This window comes from Dendronephthya gigantea, unplaced genomic scaffold (assembly GCF_004324835.1).
Source record: "Dendronephthya gigantea isolate DGI-Jeju-01 unplaced genomic scaffold, DenGig_1.0 000095F, whole genome shotgun sequence".
In the NCBI taxonomy this organism is placed as follows: domain Eukaryota; kingdom Metazoa; phylum Cnidaria; class Anthozoa; order Malacalcyonacea; family Nephtheidae; genus Dendronephthya; species Dendronephthya gigantea.
The window spans coordinates 443,797-460,600 of NW_021163105.1; the positions used below are offsets into that span (position 1 = coordinate 443,797).

General features: G+C 36.9%; 3 protein-coding genes across 4 annotated transcripts; 2 read left to right on the top strand and 1 right to left on the bottom strand.

Annotated features, from left to right (window-relative positions):
• Positions 1-1,999: 1,999 nt before the first annotated feature.
• Positions 2,000-5,774, bottom strand: LOC114533810 (COP9 signalosome complex subunit 2). The gene is made up of 20 exons (XM_028555408.1): positions 5,614-5,774; positions 4,868-4,981; positions 4,719-4,796; positions 4,580-4,633; positions 4,406-4,477; positions 4,234-4,323; positions 4,088-4,165; positions 3,934-4,017; positions 3,793-3,813; positions 3,641-3,710; positions 3,447-3,546; positions 3,265-3,343; positions 3,125-3,177; positions 2,935-2,988; positions 2,816-2,859; positions 2,688-2,733; positions 2,562-2,598; positions 2,422-2,480; positions 2,207-2,278; positions 2,000-2,119 (listed from the first exon to the last, which is right to left on the bottom strand). The coding sequence occupies exons 1-20, from the start codon at positions 5,665-5,667 to the stop codon at positions 2,047-2,049; spliced, it is 1,332 nt and encodes a 443-aa protein (XP_028411209.1). The 5' UTR covers positions 5,668-5,774; the 3' UTR covers positions 2,000-2,046.
• Positions 5,775-6,070: 296 nt separating this feature from the next.
• LOC114533869 (MAU2 chromatid cohesion factor homolog) lies at positions 6,071-11,929 on the top strand. The gene is made up of 21 exons (XM_028555488.1): positions 6,071-6,301; positions 7,519-7,536; positions 7,658-7,726; positions 7,798-7,899; positions 8,078-8,172; positions 8,247-8,274; positions 8,353-8,508; positions 8,640-8,715; positions 8,797-8,867; positions 8,985-9,075; positions 9,177-9,280; positions 9,414-9,485; positions 9,574-9,639; positions 9,725-9,811; positions 9,888-9,937; positions 10,058-10,135; positions 10,245-10,356; positions 10,427-10,517; positions 10,650-10,733; positions 10,928-10,971; positions 11,220-11,929. Exons 1-21 carry the CDS (start codon positions 6,071-6,073, stop codon positions 11,325-11,327), a joined length of 1,833 nt encoding a protein of 610 aa, XP_028411289.1. The 3' UTR covers positions 11,328-11,929.
• A 1,087-nt stretch (positions 11,930-13,016) lies between these two features.
• Positions 13,017-16,658, top strand: LOC114533930 (transcriptional repressor p66 alpha-like). Of its 2 annotated transcripts, none has more exons than XM_028555561.1 (4): positions 13,017-13,230; positions 13,470-13,637; positions 13,971-14,113; positions 14,591-16,658. In XM_028555561.1, the coding sequence occupies exons 3-4, from the start codon at positions 13,992-13,994 to the stop codon at positions 16,326-16,328; spliced, it is 1,860 nt and encodes a 619-aa protein (XP_028411362.1). In that variant the 5' UTR covers positions 13,017-13,230; positions 13,470-13,637; positions 13,971-13,991; the 3' UTR covers positions 16,329-16,658. The 2 variants fall into 2 exon arrangements, with proteins under 2 accessions (XP_028411362.1, XP_028411361.1); XM_028555560.1 differs by having other exon boundaries at positions 13,019-13,230; positions 13,979-14,113.
• The last annotated feature ends 146 nt before the right edge of the window (positions 16,659-16,804 follow it).

Sequence of the window (16,804 nt, forward strand, 5' to 3'; positions counted from 1 at the left end):
GTAAAGTAAAGTTGTCTCGGATCGTGTCATGAGCCACCTTTAAGTAAAGGAAAGTTTAACCCAGTAGTTAACAAAATTGTCGTCGCTTTCTTAAAACGTGCTTTATGCTTATTGCTATCATGTCCCACTGTGCGGTTCCTCAAACTGGAGTGTTCGGTGGACTGAAGCTTTAGTGAATAATTCCCAAATACTGAGGAAGATGATTTTCCTTAAATTAGAGTTTATCATTCTCAATCTCAGTGCACTGACAATACCCTGCTTTTATCACACTCAAAATCCATTTACTTTCAGAGTCATTTTGAGCAACAAAATTTAAGCTCGTTCGCCATGAACACTTCACAAATTCGGTCGTTTCAATGAAATATTTAGTTCCATCCTTTGCAGGCATATGTATTATAAATGCCCATTTCTTTCATAGCTCCGGTTCTGTTGCTATCTGTCACATTCTTCTCTGCATTTCTTGTCAATCTTTCGACAATAGCTTCCACTTCAGCCGCTGTCTTCTTACCCTTCATTGAATTCATTCGCTCCACCCTTTCATGTCCAGAACTGTCGCGCAACTTTTCTTTCTTCGCTTGCCAATCTTTTTGATAGAGCCTGTTTATAACTTCCTTAATTTGCCTTCCGGACAGCTTTTGGTGGCCAAGTAAATTATGAGGATTCCGTTCTTTTGGATGTGTTATCGTTCCCCAGGGCTTACGGATTTTTGAAGAGGAATACATTGCGAATTTCCTATGCTGAGGATGGTGAAGGTACCAGACCAAGAACGGGGACTTTCGTCTTTAAACAGATCGTCTTGAACAACGCTTCTTTAATGATCTGTTGCCAACGGTTTTAACTACGGTTTAATGACTCATTATAGATATAATCCATAAAATGTTGTATTTCTATCGTATTTAAAATACCGTTTTGCTGTTGAAAACTTTGCTCAAGATAACACACAATAAAATACTAGTTCCTGATGACAAGTAGACTACAAGAGTCGATAGATACAAGAAACGATAAATTAACTTTATTGTATAAAAATTTCTTTCAAATAGCGGTGATTTTCGGATTCCACCATTTTCATATCACCTTTGTACCAACAAAGCGGTTTCTATGACAATTGTATGTTTTGCTTTTAGATTATGAATACATTTTGACAATATTCTCAAATGCACGTAGATTAAAGCCAATGGGGATTAAATATTTAGCGATTATTATAAAAATTGACGCCAATTTAACCTTGAGCTGACGCCGATATTAACAAAATTCATTCAGCACCAAGTCATGGACTGAAAACTGACGTCAATCCAACATAATGATAAATAAACAATGTCAATATAATCAACGAACCAATAATTTTATAGTTTCATATTTCCACAAGTGACCTTGCGTTAGAAAGGTTTATGTCATGCGTTTGGTTGCTAACCTGGTAAAGGAGACTGTCTTATTAAATTTGGTTGATATTCAGAGTTTTAAATACGTTTTATATGGCTGGTAATCCTTGGGGAACAATGGAGAAGACACGTTTACAATTGGGACATCAAGAATTAGGCTCTGGTGCAATCGAAGAAATGGTCAATCGTTTAAGTTCGCCGAAAAAATACGCCGAAAGTTCTACAAAGACGACACGCTGTACGGAAAGGAGACCAAGGCTAACGAAAGAACAAACAGATGCATTGCTTGAGAGGATAGCAAATAAAGAGAGTAACAGATCTAAAACTCCAGACACTAGACGAGTTTGTCAACACAAGAAACTTTTAGGAGCCGTGCTCAATTCATATGCTTGGAATGGATTGAATTATCCGGCTATTTTGTGTGGAGAAGACAGTCCGTAATCTTTCAATCTGGGAATAATGTTATCCGTCTAAAATCTTGTGAATTGCAGAAGAATTTGATGTTAAAAATTATAACCCAGATTGTATTCAGACGTAGGTCAACTTAGGTCATAGGGATAACACAGTATATTGGAAACATCAGACACAACACTACAAAGTAGACATTGATTTTATACAAGAATTGCTTTCTTTAAACAAAATTTCAAACTACAAAATATAGCAAATTCTAAGTTATTTTGTTCACAACAGCAGAGCTTAAAGAATCGAGTTGTGTTGTCCAGCGATCGAGCGCCGTAAACCTGTTGAAAGAAAGAAGTATTATAGTCCAGTTACTTGTAAGTAATACAGATTAGATCGTTAAGTTTAAACGAAGAAGGCAATCTAACCGTGCAGTCTCCTGTGATGTTTTGTCGAGTTCCAGAAGTTGGTTAACTTGGTCTATTTTACCCGGTATGGTGCTAGAAATCAGAATTATCTCATTTCATAGAAATAATATTTCAGGCAAGACTTTATTTATACTGATAATGGTTGCACAGTTCAACACTATTTGCTCCGTATGCTCGCGCTCGCTTTGAAGAAGAAATATATTGTTTTACAGTACCTATCCAGGATACACGATACAAGTAAACTTTCCACTTCCTCCGGAGGTATATTTAGTTCCTGAAAGATTTCAAGGAAAGCTTTGTTTTGAAACGTTTCTCATGAGTAACATTGCAGTGAAGTCGAAAATGATTAAATTACCTTTGAGATAAAAGGAATATGTATTCTAGTATAAGGCCTACGAAAAAAACACTTTTTTATTATTAAGTTGATAAAATTGAAGCCGGGGAATATATGAGTGTCTCATCTTTGATGAACACAGCTTACTTTATTAGCTTTATTAGAACTTGCGTTCTTATATTTCGCAGTAAATCTGAAAGTCGAAAACAACGTGATATTAGTGAAATATTCCTAGAAATTTCGAAAGAAATCTTTAAGGCGACAAACTGGAAAACCTTCGATATGTTCCCGGATGAATTGATCATCCATAATATTCTTTCTAAAATTACAGAAAACATATTTGTGAGAAGGAGACTCTTAGGTCTTAATTCTGTTGAATAACTTCATTCCTGACCTGTTCGTTCTTAATATCTTTTCAAATTCATTAATATCGTTATTCTGATAGGCACTGAAACAAATAAAGAATGCTGTAGCTACAGAACGATAATTTTTTTGATATAATGGAATAATGGATAGAAATAGAGAGAATATAATGGAATAATGGATAGAAATAGAGAGAATGGGATGTGGAAATTATCAGATACCTGACTAAGTTGGTCATTGCCAGGATTTCTGGATCATTCTTATATGGTTTTGCCTGGAATGACATTGTAAAGTTAAGAAAGAAGCTTCAATCAATTTATATGATATCATACAATAGTAAAAATCACAAAACGGGTATCACCTCTTGTGAATCAAAAGGGTTTATGCCAGATTTCATTAGCATGTTTGCAAGAACAAGATATTTCAAACACGTCGTTCTCCTGGAAATGTACATTAAATTGATCATGACTTAGCTTTCTACAGAAACTCGTCATTTTCTACTACGAAGTTGGAAATCGTACTCTCTACTAGCGTTTAATGTACCTGGGGCTTCCAGATTCGTCGTAATTTTTGAAAGCTTCGAAAAAGTCTGTGTGTGCTTGGTCGTAGTCAGCCTCTCGTAGATGCATCTTTCCTCCGCATTCTGCAACCGTCGGGATTTTGAAAGATTTTGAAGTTAACGAGAGAAATTCGGCCAAACGTTTTAACAATAAAACATATTTTATCCGAACACTTGCCTCGTATGACTCCCATTATCAAAGGGTGAGGAATTGCTGATTTAATTTGAAGTGAGTTTTTATACAAGGCCTGCAAGAAAGATGGGTGAATAATTTTCTGTTTATCAAAACGAACAAATTGGAAGTTTCAAAGGCAGGTTGCATCTTCTTACTTTTAATTTCTTGTTATTTTTCTGCCATAAAAGAAACAAAATGATGAGATTAGAGAGCATTTGTTTGAGAGTAACTTGCAGCTTTCTTAAATTCAAGTATCAGAATTACTATGATATTAATTGAGTTTAGACTTTCTTCACCTGTGCTGTGTACATTTGAATTTCCAAAGCATAAATCTCCAGCAATTGTGTCCCTTTTTTCAAGTCATCATCACCTTCATCAGTCTAAAACAGAAAATTCAATATTTTTGCATCTATCAAAGAGATGAAAAAACATTCACATCCTTTTTTGTACCTGACATGATTGATGAAGTTGCTTCAGGATTTTAGATAATTTTGCAAATTCTTCTCTGTCATAATAAAGTTTTCCAAGCTGAAGAAATTGGAAAGTTGTTAGAATATATGTAAATGCAATGATATCAGTAAAAGCATGGGATTTACTTTTGTATTAGTTTTGAACCAAAGTCTATCATTTTTCGCATCCTTTAAAGCCTCCAAAGTTGTTTCATAGAAATCCTGTAATAACTCCATCTAAAATCAAAGACATTTTTCGGTAAGCTAGCACACAGTCGTTTTTTGTTGAAAAATCATAGTATATACTGAATGTGAACACCTGTTTTGAAGTTGAAATGTAGTCCAGAATAGAATTGATTGACTTTTCTGAGTAATTTCTAGTTACCGCACTCTGTATGTTGAAAAGAAATTATAGCATGGAAATATTTAATAATGATGATTATACTGCCAGCGTTGGTGATAACATTAATAGTCATGATAAGAAGAGTTATACCTTGATATAAGTAAGGAGTTGTTTGTATTGTTGCATCATTTCTGAATAGTTACCCTGATAACATGGAAGATATTTTTCAGTGTCAGAGAGAGTAAAATTACATTAAACTTGGTTTGTTAATGTGTTTTAATGTGCATACAATTTTAAAATTTATCTTTGTCATTTGTTTTAAAGCTTTGAATCCCCACTCTCCTTTGTCTTCTTCCAATTCCATGACCTTTGAAAGGAAATCATCAGTTTAAAAACAACCGAATTAATGAACAATCAATATAGAGCCAGGTTTGATACCTTCTGAAAACTCTCTAAAGCACCTTTCGGGTCATTTTCTTTCATTGCCTTTGAGTTGTAATATTGGTTCTCCAGATCAACATCTGGTTCAGAGTTAGTGTCTTCCTCATATTCCTAAAAACAGTTTTGAAAATTGATCATTGGATCAACATGAAAGTAGCTAGAATGGTCTGAGCTCTGCTGGCCATGCATGGTAGGCTCTGATCTATGACATGTTTCTTGGCAGAGATATGAATTGTATGTTTTCGAAATGATGTATTATATTGCAACAAGATGAACACTGCACTAGCCAGGGAAATAAGCAATATTTTAAGATTGATAGGTACAACTGTACCATCACAGAAATACTTGGTACTGGGGATTACGAAGAGACAGGATATATACAAAACACTTTGACGCAGAGGCTAATACCCTTCTTTAGGTAGTTTGTAAGTGTAAAAAGCACAGTTTCATAATTCCAAATACATCTGAAACTACACTATGCACTGAATTCAGAGCTATATAGTATATACCCTCTCTGGATGGTTCTTCAATGTTTACAGTCGACTATTAAATATGCAACGACCTAAATTTCTCATATATAATCCACTTCAGTTTGTACAACATAATTCAACCTTGTCAATAGCATATCGTTAGGAAATAAACGACGAGCACAGCTGTATACGTGTAAAATTTCAAATGCAATTTTCAAATCTTGACAGTTAGGGTTCATCAGACTCTATAATTTGCAAATCAAAAGCCTTTACCAAATCATAATCATCGTCTTCGTCACACATAAAATCATCGTCCATATCCGACATCTTGCAAACTGGTTAATTCACAGATCATCAATAAAAAAACAGCGAAATACTTGTATTGGAAGAAAAAAACACTCGATAAACTAAAAACTTAGTAATTTTAAGTTGAAATGTGTTTATATATTTAGATCAGTGACAGCGAGGTGTTCGACCACCTGATTCGCATCTTGACGCTGCGCAAAAATATATTCTTTAAATTTTTGTTTTATCTCTTCATTTCACAATTCCGAATGTCAGAAGTTTTTTAAAGACGCTCCTAATGTATAAGAATGACAAGGGGAATGATGTTTTTTTGGCTTTATAATTCATATTTTTTATTTTGAATTTTTTTCGGATGAGTAATCGTCGAAAATTTCTACGGTAAACAGCCGACATGCGCCAATCGGGTGACAGGAAAACAACAAACATGGCCGATCACTTGGTCAACGATACTTGCTACACGGCACTTTTAGGTGTAGCTGACGTCTACTTAAGATCAGATCCGCCAAGGATTAGAGAGTGCATACATTGCTTGGAAGCTACATTTTGCTATAAGCTGCCTCCACACTCCGAGGCTCACGTCAGAGTTCAACTTGGGAGCATTTATTTGAAATATACTGAGAATATTGACTTGGCCAGATCACATTTCGAGAGATCGGTATGTAATTCATTGATATTGAGATGGTTTGTTTCACCCCTCGTCACTCTTTAAAGATAAATCATATGCTTGCAGAGTTGCAGGAACGTGTAGTGTTATCTCGATGTTTTTTCCGTATAAATATGTGTGCAGAAATGTGTTAACAATGGCATATTATTGTGAAGTAATATAAAGTCTCTTTATTCCCAAAATTAATCTTTCCATTCTTTACCGAAGAATGAACAAATAAGTGCAAGAAATTTCCTGATTTTTTTCTTTTGATAGTGTTGTGAATCATTAAGTTAATTCAGTTTGATTCATAAGTGTTCTCAGCTGAATACTGATTATTCATAACCTATTAACTTGTTTACAACAATTCCAAGAAAAAAATATCACCTATGGGCATTGCTAAAGTAGGAACAAACATTTATGATTCAAACAGAATCACTGACCACTGTCTCTCATGTGCTCCATATGGAAAGAATTCAATAGGAAAGTTAAAATTGGTCCATAAGTAAAAATCAGAATTGGACTGATTCTTGGCAGGTAGTTCGAGCCAGATTGTGAAATCATTAATAAAGACTCTGAAGAAGTTTTGAATAACACAATGAAACTTTAACATTCAGAACGGACGTCAGAACGAGCTTTCAAATATTTAGAAAAGTTTTGCATGTGAAATTTACCGTGACATCAATTAACATAGATGCTAAGCGATTAAACAGTGGCTATAAGTATTAAAAAAACCCGTGTTTTTATTCATTTATCGTTTTTTCCCACGCGCTAGTCATTTGAAGTGAAGGTTTTCCCACGAGCGACGTTCTCTCGCACGAAGAAGTTCTTTTCCCACGAAAAACGTTCTTTTTCAATAGAAACGTTCCTTTTCCACGGAAAACGTTCTTTTCACACGCCGAAAGTTCTAATTGATTTCTTCCCACGCTTGATACATTTTATTTGCAACAATTCTTTTTGTTACACTTTAGAACAATTTTGATACATTTTAGAATGTTTTATCGTATATTGTTACTTTATTCTGTTCTAAAGAATAAATATTATTTTAGAGCGTAAAGGGGAACATTTCGCGACGTCTTTAAGCTTGCGCGCAGTGTTTTTTTCTATTCTTTTTCGTTGCCTGATGAAAATGGTAAATATGTTTGGCTACAGTGGGTTTGTCACTGTAATGTACGTTGGTTATTTTGGTTAATTAAACGTACTAAATTTATCTAAATTTGACATTTTAGGTTTCACTTCTAGAATCTGTATCCTTTCTCATCAATGATTAAAAGTACAATCAAAGTAGTCTTAGAAGACATCTAGTCGCGTAATAATTCTCAATTTTTTTTGTCAGTTGAGCTCTTTTTCCATAACCTAATTTAATAGCTTGGTCCAGGTTCTGAAGAATTGCTATGCCAAGCAGTTACTCAACTTAAAGAACTCTATAAAATCCAGGTACGTGACGTGATTTTTAAAGAGTTCATTCATCTTCACGTCATTTAAATTGAAATACGTTATCGTTTCAGAATGAACCTCAATCATCCATTCCATACCTTCAGCTGGCTTTGAAAGCAACGCAAAAGTTGAACTGTCTTCATTTGTACTTCGAAACTTTGTTTGAGCTTGCTGTAAGTTGAGATAATCTGATGGTAACCCTTACAGGAGAGTCACGATTAGAACGAGAGTCATCGTTCTCGTCATCGTACAAACGTCGCATCTGAGCGCAATGATATTTGATCTTGTGTTACTGTTACTTGCTGCGTTGTACAGTAGGTGTTGAACTATCACGAATTTCTTTGTAAACAGGAAATCTATGCATCGTGCAACGATGTTCCAGAAGCTATCAAACATCTTACGATTGGAGAACAATTTTCGCAGCAAAACGGATCAGAATACATGAGGTAAAATGATCTCAATATTTCCTCGTCCTCATTCTCCAAATTTCCACAAATAATTTCATTGTCTTTGTATTTAGATGTCTGTTTATACTGAGCAAAGTTCTGGTAAGTAAGTCGACGATCACGTCCATCATCTTGTCTCCGACTAAACAAATGAGAAACTCAGTTTCATTTGTTTTTCAGTATCTACTTGTCGCACAAGATTACAACCAGGCGACGATGATGTTAGGGAGCTTTGGTACATATTTGGAGTTGTGGCGTGGCCCACACTTACTGGTCGAACACGTCAGAATATTTTATCTCTCCTTGCGAACATGGCTTGGTATTGCCTCTGGTCAGGTATGTTCGCTATCTGTTCTTTTTCTGAAGAAAATCTTCGACTGAGTACAGGCTCTATACTTCTTGAAAAATCTTGAAATTGTACATGATATGTTCAGATGATAGGAAGTACTGTATTTTGTCTCTTACAGCCAAAGACGACGAGAGCTGACATAAAACAACTGCAACATTCTATTCAAGTTGTCACATCCCTCGAGCCAATTGATGGTAATTATTTCTTTTACAGAGTATATCTCGATTTAAACTTGCAGTATACGTAAGATATACCAACACTAATTTTTGTTACAGGAGCCAAAATCCCGGAGTATGAAAGATTTCAATGGTTGCCTGTAGATCATCTCTGCATTATTGTATATTTGGTAGGTTCTTTATGATTTCACCCATACAAACTCATCCAGTGCCTATCATCAGGATATATACTGGTATATTTTTGCTCTGATAACTTTATACCATACATATCATCGCCTTTTCATTAGCTGACTGTGGTCCATTGTATGCAAACGGGTCATGTTGGAAAATCTCTGAAATACAGTGAGAAAGCATTAGAAAAGATTTCTTCTCTAAAAGGTACAACTTTACGAATTCAAAAAAAAACTAAAAGTCAGGTAATGGCTGCATTGATGGCTTTGGTCATTGGATGTCTTTTTGATCTTACTTTTTTCATTTAGAAAAACAACCAACCCATTTGCTATCCGTTTTTGAACTTCTGTTATTGGAGAACGTGATCGTGTCACATGTTATTGAGGGTCAGTCTAACCACGCTATCAAACAGGTAGATATCAGAACGAAACTGAAGCCTAATGATCTATTGTAATTACAACGATATATTCTAATTAACGTGACACACTCTAATTAACAAGATAGGTATACTTTTTAACTGAAGCATTCTTATTGTTACATTTAAGGTGGCTAACGCCTTTCGTGCTTGCAGTCCAAGGCTTATGAATTCCCACAATTCAATGCTGCACACACTTCTGGTATTTTCTCGTTCTAATTATACTTTAAATGTATTCAGTAAGTTAGAATAATTCGAATTTAACGCATATCATTCTAATTTCAACCAAGGGCTTATACTCCATGTCCATGAACCAAATGGAATTTGCTGAATTTCAATTCAGAGTTGCCCTGAGGGTGAGTTACAGACTGTATATGATGCGTCACAGTTCCTATAAGTTTCATTACTCAATATTAAAGTTTGTTCCACTGCAATTTCCAGGCTTGTCGTAATCCCGAACAATACTCGTTAATCGCTCTGAATCTGTGCGTCGTTTACATCAGGATGGGAGAATCACGAAAGGCGAAGGTGGGTGAACGTTTTATTCCAAAAGTAAACAAAGGTTTTAATATTTGTTTGAATGTCTCCAATCCTATGTTTTCAGCTTGAAGAGTTGATACAAAATTTCTCAAATCCTAAAAGAGCTTCTTTAAGGTACGTCGAGGCAATTGCAGCGTAATCTATTGTTAAAATATTTTGATCTTCTTTTATGGTAACCTACTGTACAAACCTACAACATTAATTTGTGTGTGTATATTTTTGGAAAATATATAGGTCGAGCATTATGATGGCAAGCTATCATTACATTATGGGACTAAAGTCTTTCTTTGAGGCGAAGTACCAAGACGCGAGGTATGATCCACTTAACTGTCATTATTATCGTTCTAGACTGTACGTTCATCCACTCTGGAGACGTTTATCATTCACGACTGAAGCCCAACACTCCTTCCTCTCATTCCAGGCGCTACTTACGAGAAACACTCAAGATCTCAAACCCCGAGGAATCTCACAGATTAACAGCCTGTGCGTTGATTTTGCTGGGGCACACCTTTCTTAAGAATGGAAATATCAAGGTCAGAGCTGACTTCACTGCTCTTTATTCTTACTGCATGTGTGATGCTCAAAGATGATTTCTGTCTACAGGAAGCTTTGGAGATGGTGAGACCCGGTATGCAGATGGCAGAGAAGATGCCGGATGCCTACATTCAATTGTGGGGTGCTTCTCTTCTTCGAGGTAAACATATATAACCTCTGATTTTCTAGTATATCTTCGGATATTTCTATATATCCTCTGACTCTTCCCAGTATACATGTTCTGACTTACCAAACACTGTGCTAATAGAGGGCAACTAATCGTATTTTTAAGATCTATACCGACACGTAGGGGACCATACCAACGAATCTGGTGCATTTCAAATCCACAGTGGTTACACAAAGAAACTGCTCAGTAGTAAGAAATATTTTGTGATATCGTGTGATAAATGAATATACTGTCATATAATACTGAGTCTTGTGCAAAATACAAGCTATATACTATATACTTTTGTATCTTATGGGAGTTCATTTTCCCCAGAGAAAAATGTCAGTTAGCGTAACTTTCCTAGAACAATATGTATCATTTCTACTAATTTGTCTAATTCTCAGGTCATGGTGAGGCTATTCAAAGTAAAGAACATAAACTTATTGAAGTAAGTGTTGTGAATTGAGGTATCCAAAATGAATTTATGCCTGAGATGTTCTTAAACGAATACCTCAAACATTGACGTCCATTTTAGATCATGATTTTTCAAACATTGTGATCCAGTTTAAGATATATTTAACAATAATCTGTTGTGTTTTGTCAGTCTGAACTACCTGAAAGAAATTTCGTGGAATATTCTACAATAGTCCACCGGTTAAACTAAGTTTTTTTTATCACCATTGTATTGTCTTCTAGTGGCACAAAGGACTACCGAACGTTCCACCACAGGAGGGAACGTCAAAAGCTACTAGTGAACACCAGCCTATGCAGGTACCCTCAACAAGCATGTTGCAACAAACGTAGAAAATCCGGTGGGCAAAATATAATCCATGGCACGGATTTGCTGTGTATGACAGGTTTTAAAGTCGTTAGGTTTTCTGGTCTCCTAGAAAAGCTACATCTGTTAGGTTTAAAAAGGGGTTGGCCTGTTTGATTTCAAACGGCGTTTCATCTTAGCTTGATAGCCAAGTGTAACGGACAGAAAATGGAAAATTCGCTTCTAAATAACAGCACGTTGCTGAACGTTTAGTGAATGGCGTATTATGTCAGAGGTGCTCAGGTGATAAGCTGTTGAGTTTAATCTGGTTAAAACCAAACAATAAACAATGTTCTTTTTATCATATAAGGGAATGAATTGATACATATTTTTAGCCTGAAGCAGTAGAACATTCACTAGTTAGCTAGTTGCTTAAATGGTTATTTTCTGAGGAGATATTTTATCGTTGGGTTTTACATGATGGTAGAATTTTTAACCGAATGTCCGTTTTTATATATGTATACTGGAAAAGTAATAGAGTTGGCCTGTGATCATGTTCGATAAAAAGATCAAATATTTGTACAACAGATAAAATGAACTGAAATGTACAGAAGCCTAGAAATTAAAATGGCAGAAGACAGATGCGATTCGAAGTGTTTAAATGTGTATGTCATTATCCATGTAATGTTCTAATATGCACTAAGCACATTAATTTGTTACATCATCGAGTGATAATTAAGATTTTCTCGATGCAGCTGATAAAGACGAGTCGCTGGTAAATGTACACAGTTTGAATTGCACATAACGTGTGATATTTTACGTGTGATATTAATTCCAGAGAGGTTCTTTGAGAGAAAACTAACCCAGCAACTTCCTTTGTTACTGTTACAGTTGGAAAAAGCACAAGGATTACGTTACAATATTGCACAGCTAGTGCATTATGTGATATTTATTGTAGCCACATAATAATTGCCACATTCCATTTCCGGATTTTAAATCATGTGACTTCATCTCATTTTACATATTAGAAGTTACAAAGTGATTGCATCACTTGATTGTCATTTCAATACGTTTTTGGGGTATTCTTCATAGAACTACTGAAAAGTGATTCCATGAAATTCGTTGAAAGTCGTCTTGATCAATAAAAACTGATCACAAATGATCTTGATTTGTGATCAGTTTTTCAGAAACAAATGAAGGATTCATGACTAAACAATTGGCCCAAGTTAGCTTTGGTAGTATCTTCACAGAGAACTGCAATAGTTCTGGGGAACTAATATACCATAGTTTCAGTTTGTGGTTTCAAATTAGGTGAACCATGGGGTACGTTTTAAATAGAGTGAAAGATGCAGACATGAAGGTTGGGTGGGTAATAATCTTGCAAACGTGTAGCTGGGGGTTTTTTAGGGTGTGATATTCTGCAACAGGTTACTGGTTGTGGTGAAGTACCATGGTAATGATTCAAATAACCCTATTGGTTGCTTGTGACTGTGGTCCAGATAATCAAAGTTGCTCCAAAGACACGCGGAGGCGGGCAACGGTCTTATTGACAAATACCGATTGTATTGTGTCCATCTGCCAATGGGAGTGATGCCATTGGGTGACGTCATCACTGTAGGAGTGATACCACCTGTCTAGGTCCGGTTTAAACCGGTTTGTTATCAAACTTGTCAATCAAATCGGGAACGAGCCGTTGCTATGGCGACGGCAATGTTCGGCCTCAGTCGTCTCGAATATGATTGGTTCACGCGAGAATGCACCCCCAAATATGGTCATGGTCGGGTACGGACGGAGCATGAAAGAAACAAGGGTTTGCAAGAAGGAACGTTCGTCCTTTGATCCCACCCTCGGCAAGGGACTTTGTTTCAACTTTGCCTTCCTCACAACCCTTCGTCGACAACAAATTCGCAAGAAAACCGGTTAAAGGAACCGCGTGGGTTCAAAATAGAGGTAAGACGACATAGTTGCTTCGTCCCTTCGACTTTGGATGCAATCAGAACTTCTTAAACCGGTTGTTGTTTTATCAAAATTAAACAGTATTTTTAATATTCATTGAATGGCTTCGCTATTTCGATTACACAATGGCCGCGGGAAGGCATCTTGAATTGAACTTGGCCTCTTATTGGTTTATGCCGTATACTCTTTGATTTGCTCGTCGTTAAAACATCGCTTACGCGTTTATCTTTTAGACATTGAACAGAAGTGTTTTAATAAAGCCCTGATTGAGACTGATTTCAAGACATAACAGGGACAGTGTGTGAGATCGAGGACACCGTACCCTGGCGTCGTACGTCACTCGTACCGTCCGACCCTGACGTGTCAAAACCTCAAATATTCAATCCATACAGCAATCTAAGGTACCGAATCTACATCTTTTACATCTAGTTCAGCTTCATTTCATAAATCATCCAAAAAATTAGCGAGATAAACAAATTTTCCTGCGATTTTAGCAGATGTAATTGTCTTGAAATTGCCGCCATGTTAGGCAAGATGGCGTCGGCAGCATGGTCGAAGATTTTTCTTTAAACGCATGTCATGATTATCAAAAAGATAAACAAACTCTTTCCACTCGCATTTCTTCCAAAAATACATCAAATCGTGCTTTATCGTCCAGTTTTGAAGCGAGATATGTTTAAAGTAAACACGTAATTTGTTGTAATAGAACTAAGCCAATTATAAAAATTATACAATGTCCTAGGCATCAGATCAAGATGTCGACAGAAGCTTCGGAAGTTGGTAAAAGAAAAAGGGAAATTGCTGATGGGGAATCATCTGAGGAGACATTGAGTGAAAAGAAAGCAAATAGTAATGTTACAATAGATGAAAAAACTGAGTAAGTGTTTCTATGTAGTGAGATGTCTCACCTTCTTAGAAGGGAATTGTTGATTGTGAATCACATCAAACCCTAACTCAACCTAATGTCAGGTTTGCTTACTCTTCTATTGACAAAGAGCAAGTATATTTGATATTTGAGGCCTGGTTTCCATATAATACTGATCTTGTGTTGGCTCATTGTTAGTGATTACAAACACAATGAGTTTTATTCTTAATCGATTATGACAATAGAACCCCACCATACAGCACTATATGGAAACCTGGTTGTGCTATACCTTTTGAGTTTCTCACTATCTCTAGGGTAACTAGTAACCCTCCTCAGTAACCAGTTAAAATACTTATTTACAATTATGGTATGTGTAGGTTTTTCACTCGGTAATTTCAGTTGCGCTTTCTGGGCTGTGATAGTGAATTTCTGCATTTCAAACACTGTACCATAACACAGAGGGTGTGAACTTGACTAATGTATTTCTAGGTCAAAAGATGAGAGTGTAAAAGCTCCATCACCTAAGCGATCAAAAGAATCTGGCTCAGAGAGTGAAACTGATTGCATTTCTCAAGAGGATCTTCTTGCCCAACTTGGGCTAAACTCTGTCAAAAAACTACAAACAGTTGAACCAGACCCAAACAGAGTGATCCATCCTGAACCACCAAAGCAATCCATCCTTGATCTCCTAAAACAGCCTTTTTCAAAGAAAGTAATGGCTTCCACTGCCCAACCAGACAAGGAGAAGCCTTTGAGCAATGGCAGCTTCCCAGAGGCACCCGAAGATGTGGAGAATATTAAAAGCAAGGAAAAGCTGATCCTTCGCTTGCAAAACAATTTACGGAATGAAGAAGCAAAGCTGATGTTGTTGAGAAAATTGTACACTTGTCAAAATGAAAAAGTACAAAAGGATACGAATCCAATCAGAACTATGGCTGTATCGCTTGGAACAACCACTCAAGCTGCGACAAGTACAACCGCAAATCAGCGAAAGACAGCGCTGGCTGGTTCAAGCCAGAAACCACAGCAGCAGTCGCAGCAGTTTAAGACTCAAAAAAATATGCAAAAATTTCAGCAGAAACCAAAGCACCTGCCACCAGTCCTGGTTCAAAAACCATCAAATGTTCCGGCAGTCCAACCTCGTGTGGTGTTTCTGAGCCAGCCACGTGGACCCTCAGGACCACAGCCTGTCATCATTGCACCAAAACTTCTGCCAGCCTCTGATGGTAAACGTGACAACCATCAAATGAAGGTCCAAATGGTCAGCCCCTCTGCTAGTAAAACAAGCAGCAAAACCAACCAACAATCTGGATTCACCCACAAACCTACATCTTCAAAACACCTAGTTCATATAGACAATAGTCGACCAGCTGAAAATGGCCTTACGAAATCGGTGAAGAAAATGCGCAGTCATCAATCTGCAGAGCAATCTCATGCAGAGGCCAAAATGGCGCTTCGTAAACAACTAGAAAAAACACTTCTTGAAATACCTCTTCCTAAACCACCTGTCCAGGATTGGAATTTTGTCCCTAGTGTGAACACACAAGATTTCACCATACTTATTGGTCTCGAGGGCGTCGTGAATCATATTATCGAGTCCCAGACTATGTCCTCGAAGGCAGCTAAGAATGTCGTCTCTCCTAAATTCTGTTCGCAATGTGATACTGACTTTACGCCGGGTTGGAGAGTTAACGCGAAAGACGCGGCTGGCGCGAACGAGGGCACGTTGTGTGAATCGTGTTACACGCAAAAGATTAAAAAGACTTTGAAAACCGAACACACAACGCGATTGAAAGACGCTTTTATGAAAGCATTGAAACAAGAACAGGAGGTTGAAAAGAAGTTTCAATTATCTGGGGTGTCCGTATCGACCGTTGGCAAAACAAGCGCCACGGTTAAACCTCAGGCGGTCCGCGTCTCCTCCACCCACCAGCCCATTCACGCTTCTCCGGCGCGTATTGTCTACCACCCCGTACACCCCATACCTCAGCCCCAGGTGTACCAACCTCATCACTCTATAGTTCATCAGCTACAGCAGCAACAGTTGCAACAACAACACCAAGAAATCGACGGTCCACATCGTCAGGAGTCCGCGAGATACTTCGCCTATGTTGGCCAGCCGACGCCAAAACAGAGACATAACTACACTTCGGATAACGACAGGCAGAGAGAATATTTACTAGACATGATTCCCTCTGGACACTCCTCGAGAAGTTATCGCATATAAAATGGCAAGAGACTTATAACATAATAATAAATAAAAATAAAAACATAGTATTATATCTATGCCATGCACTTTTCCAATAATTTTCTCAGGAATGCGCGGTTTTGAACCAAAACTTCCAAACCTAAATCAATGTCGTCTTGAAATTGAGTGTTAAAGTTTAGTGTGGACATAATATGCCGCCTGCGACAATTATTTGGACTCGAACTAAACAAAGCTTTATCGGCAAATTATAAAGTAAATATACATTGTACTTTTTGTAATATAATATAATTTATATTCTCTAAATTTATGCTATTTATGTTGACAAAATAGCCTTGCATTACATGGTTTGATGATGATTCTGGTAGTTTGCGTTGTAACTTCGGCAGTGGTAGTGTGTTCATTGTTTTAACTGAAAAGATATTTCAAAACGTGGTGACCCAGTGCAGGTAGTATTCTACAATAAACTGTCGTGGCTTGTGTCTGAACTACCTGAA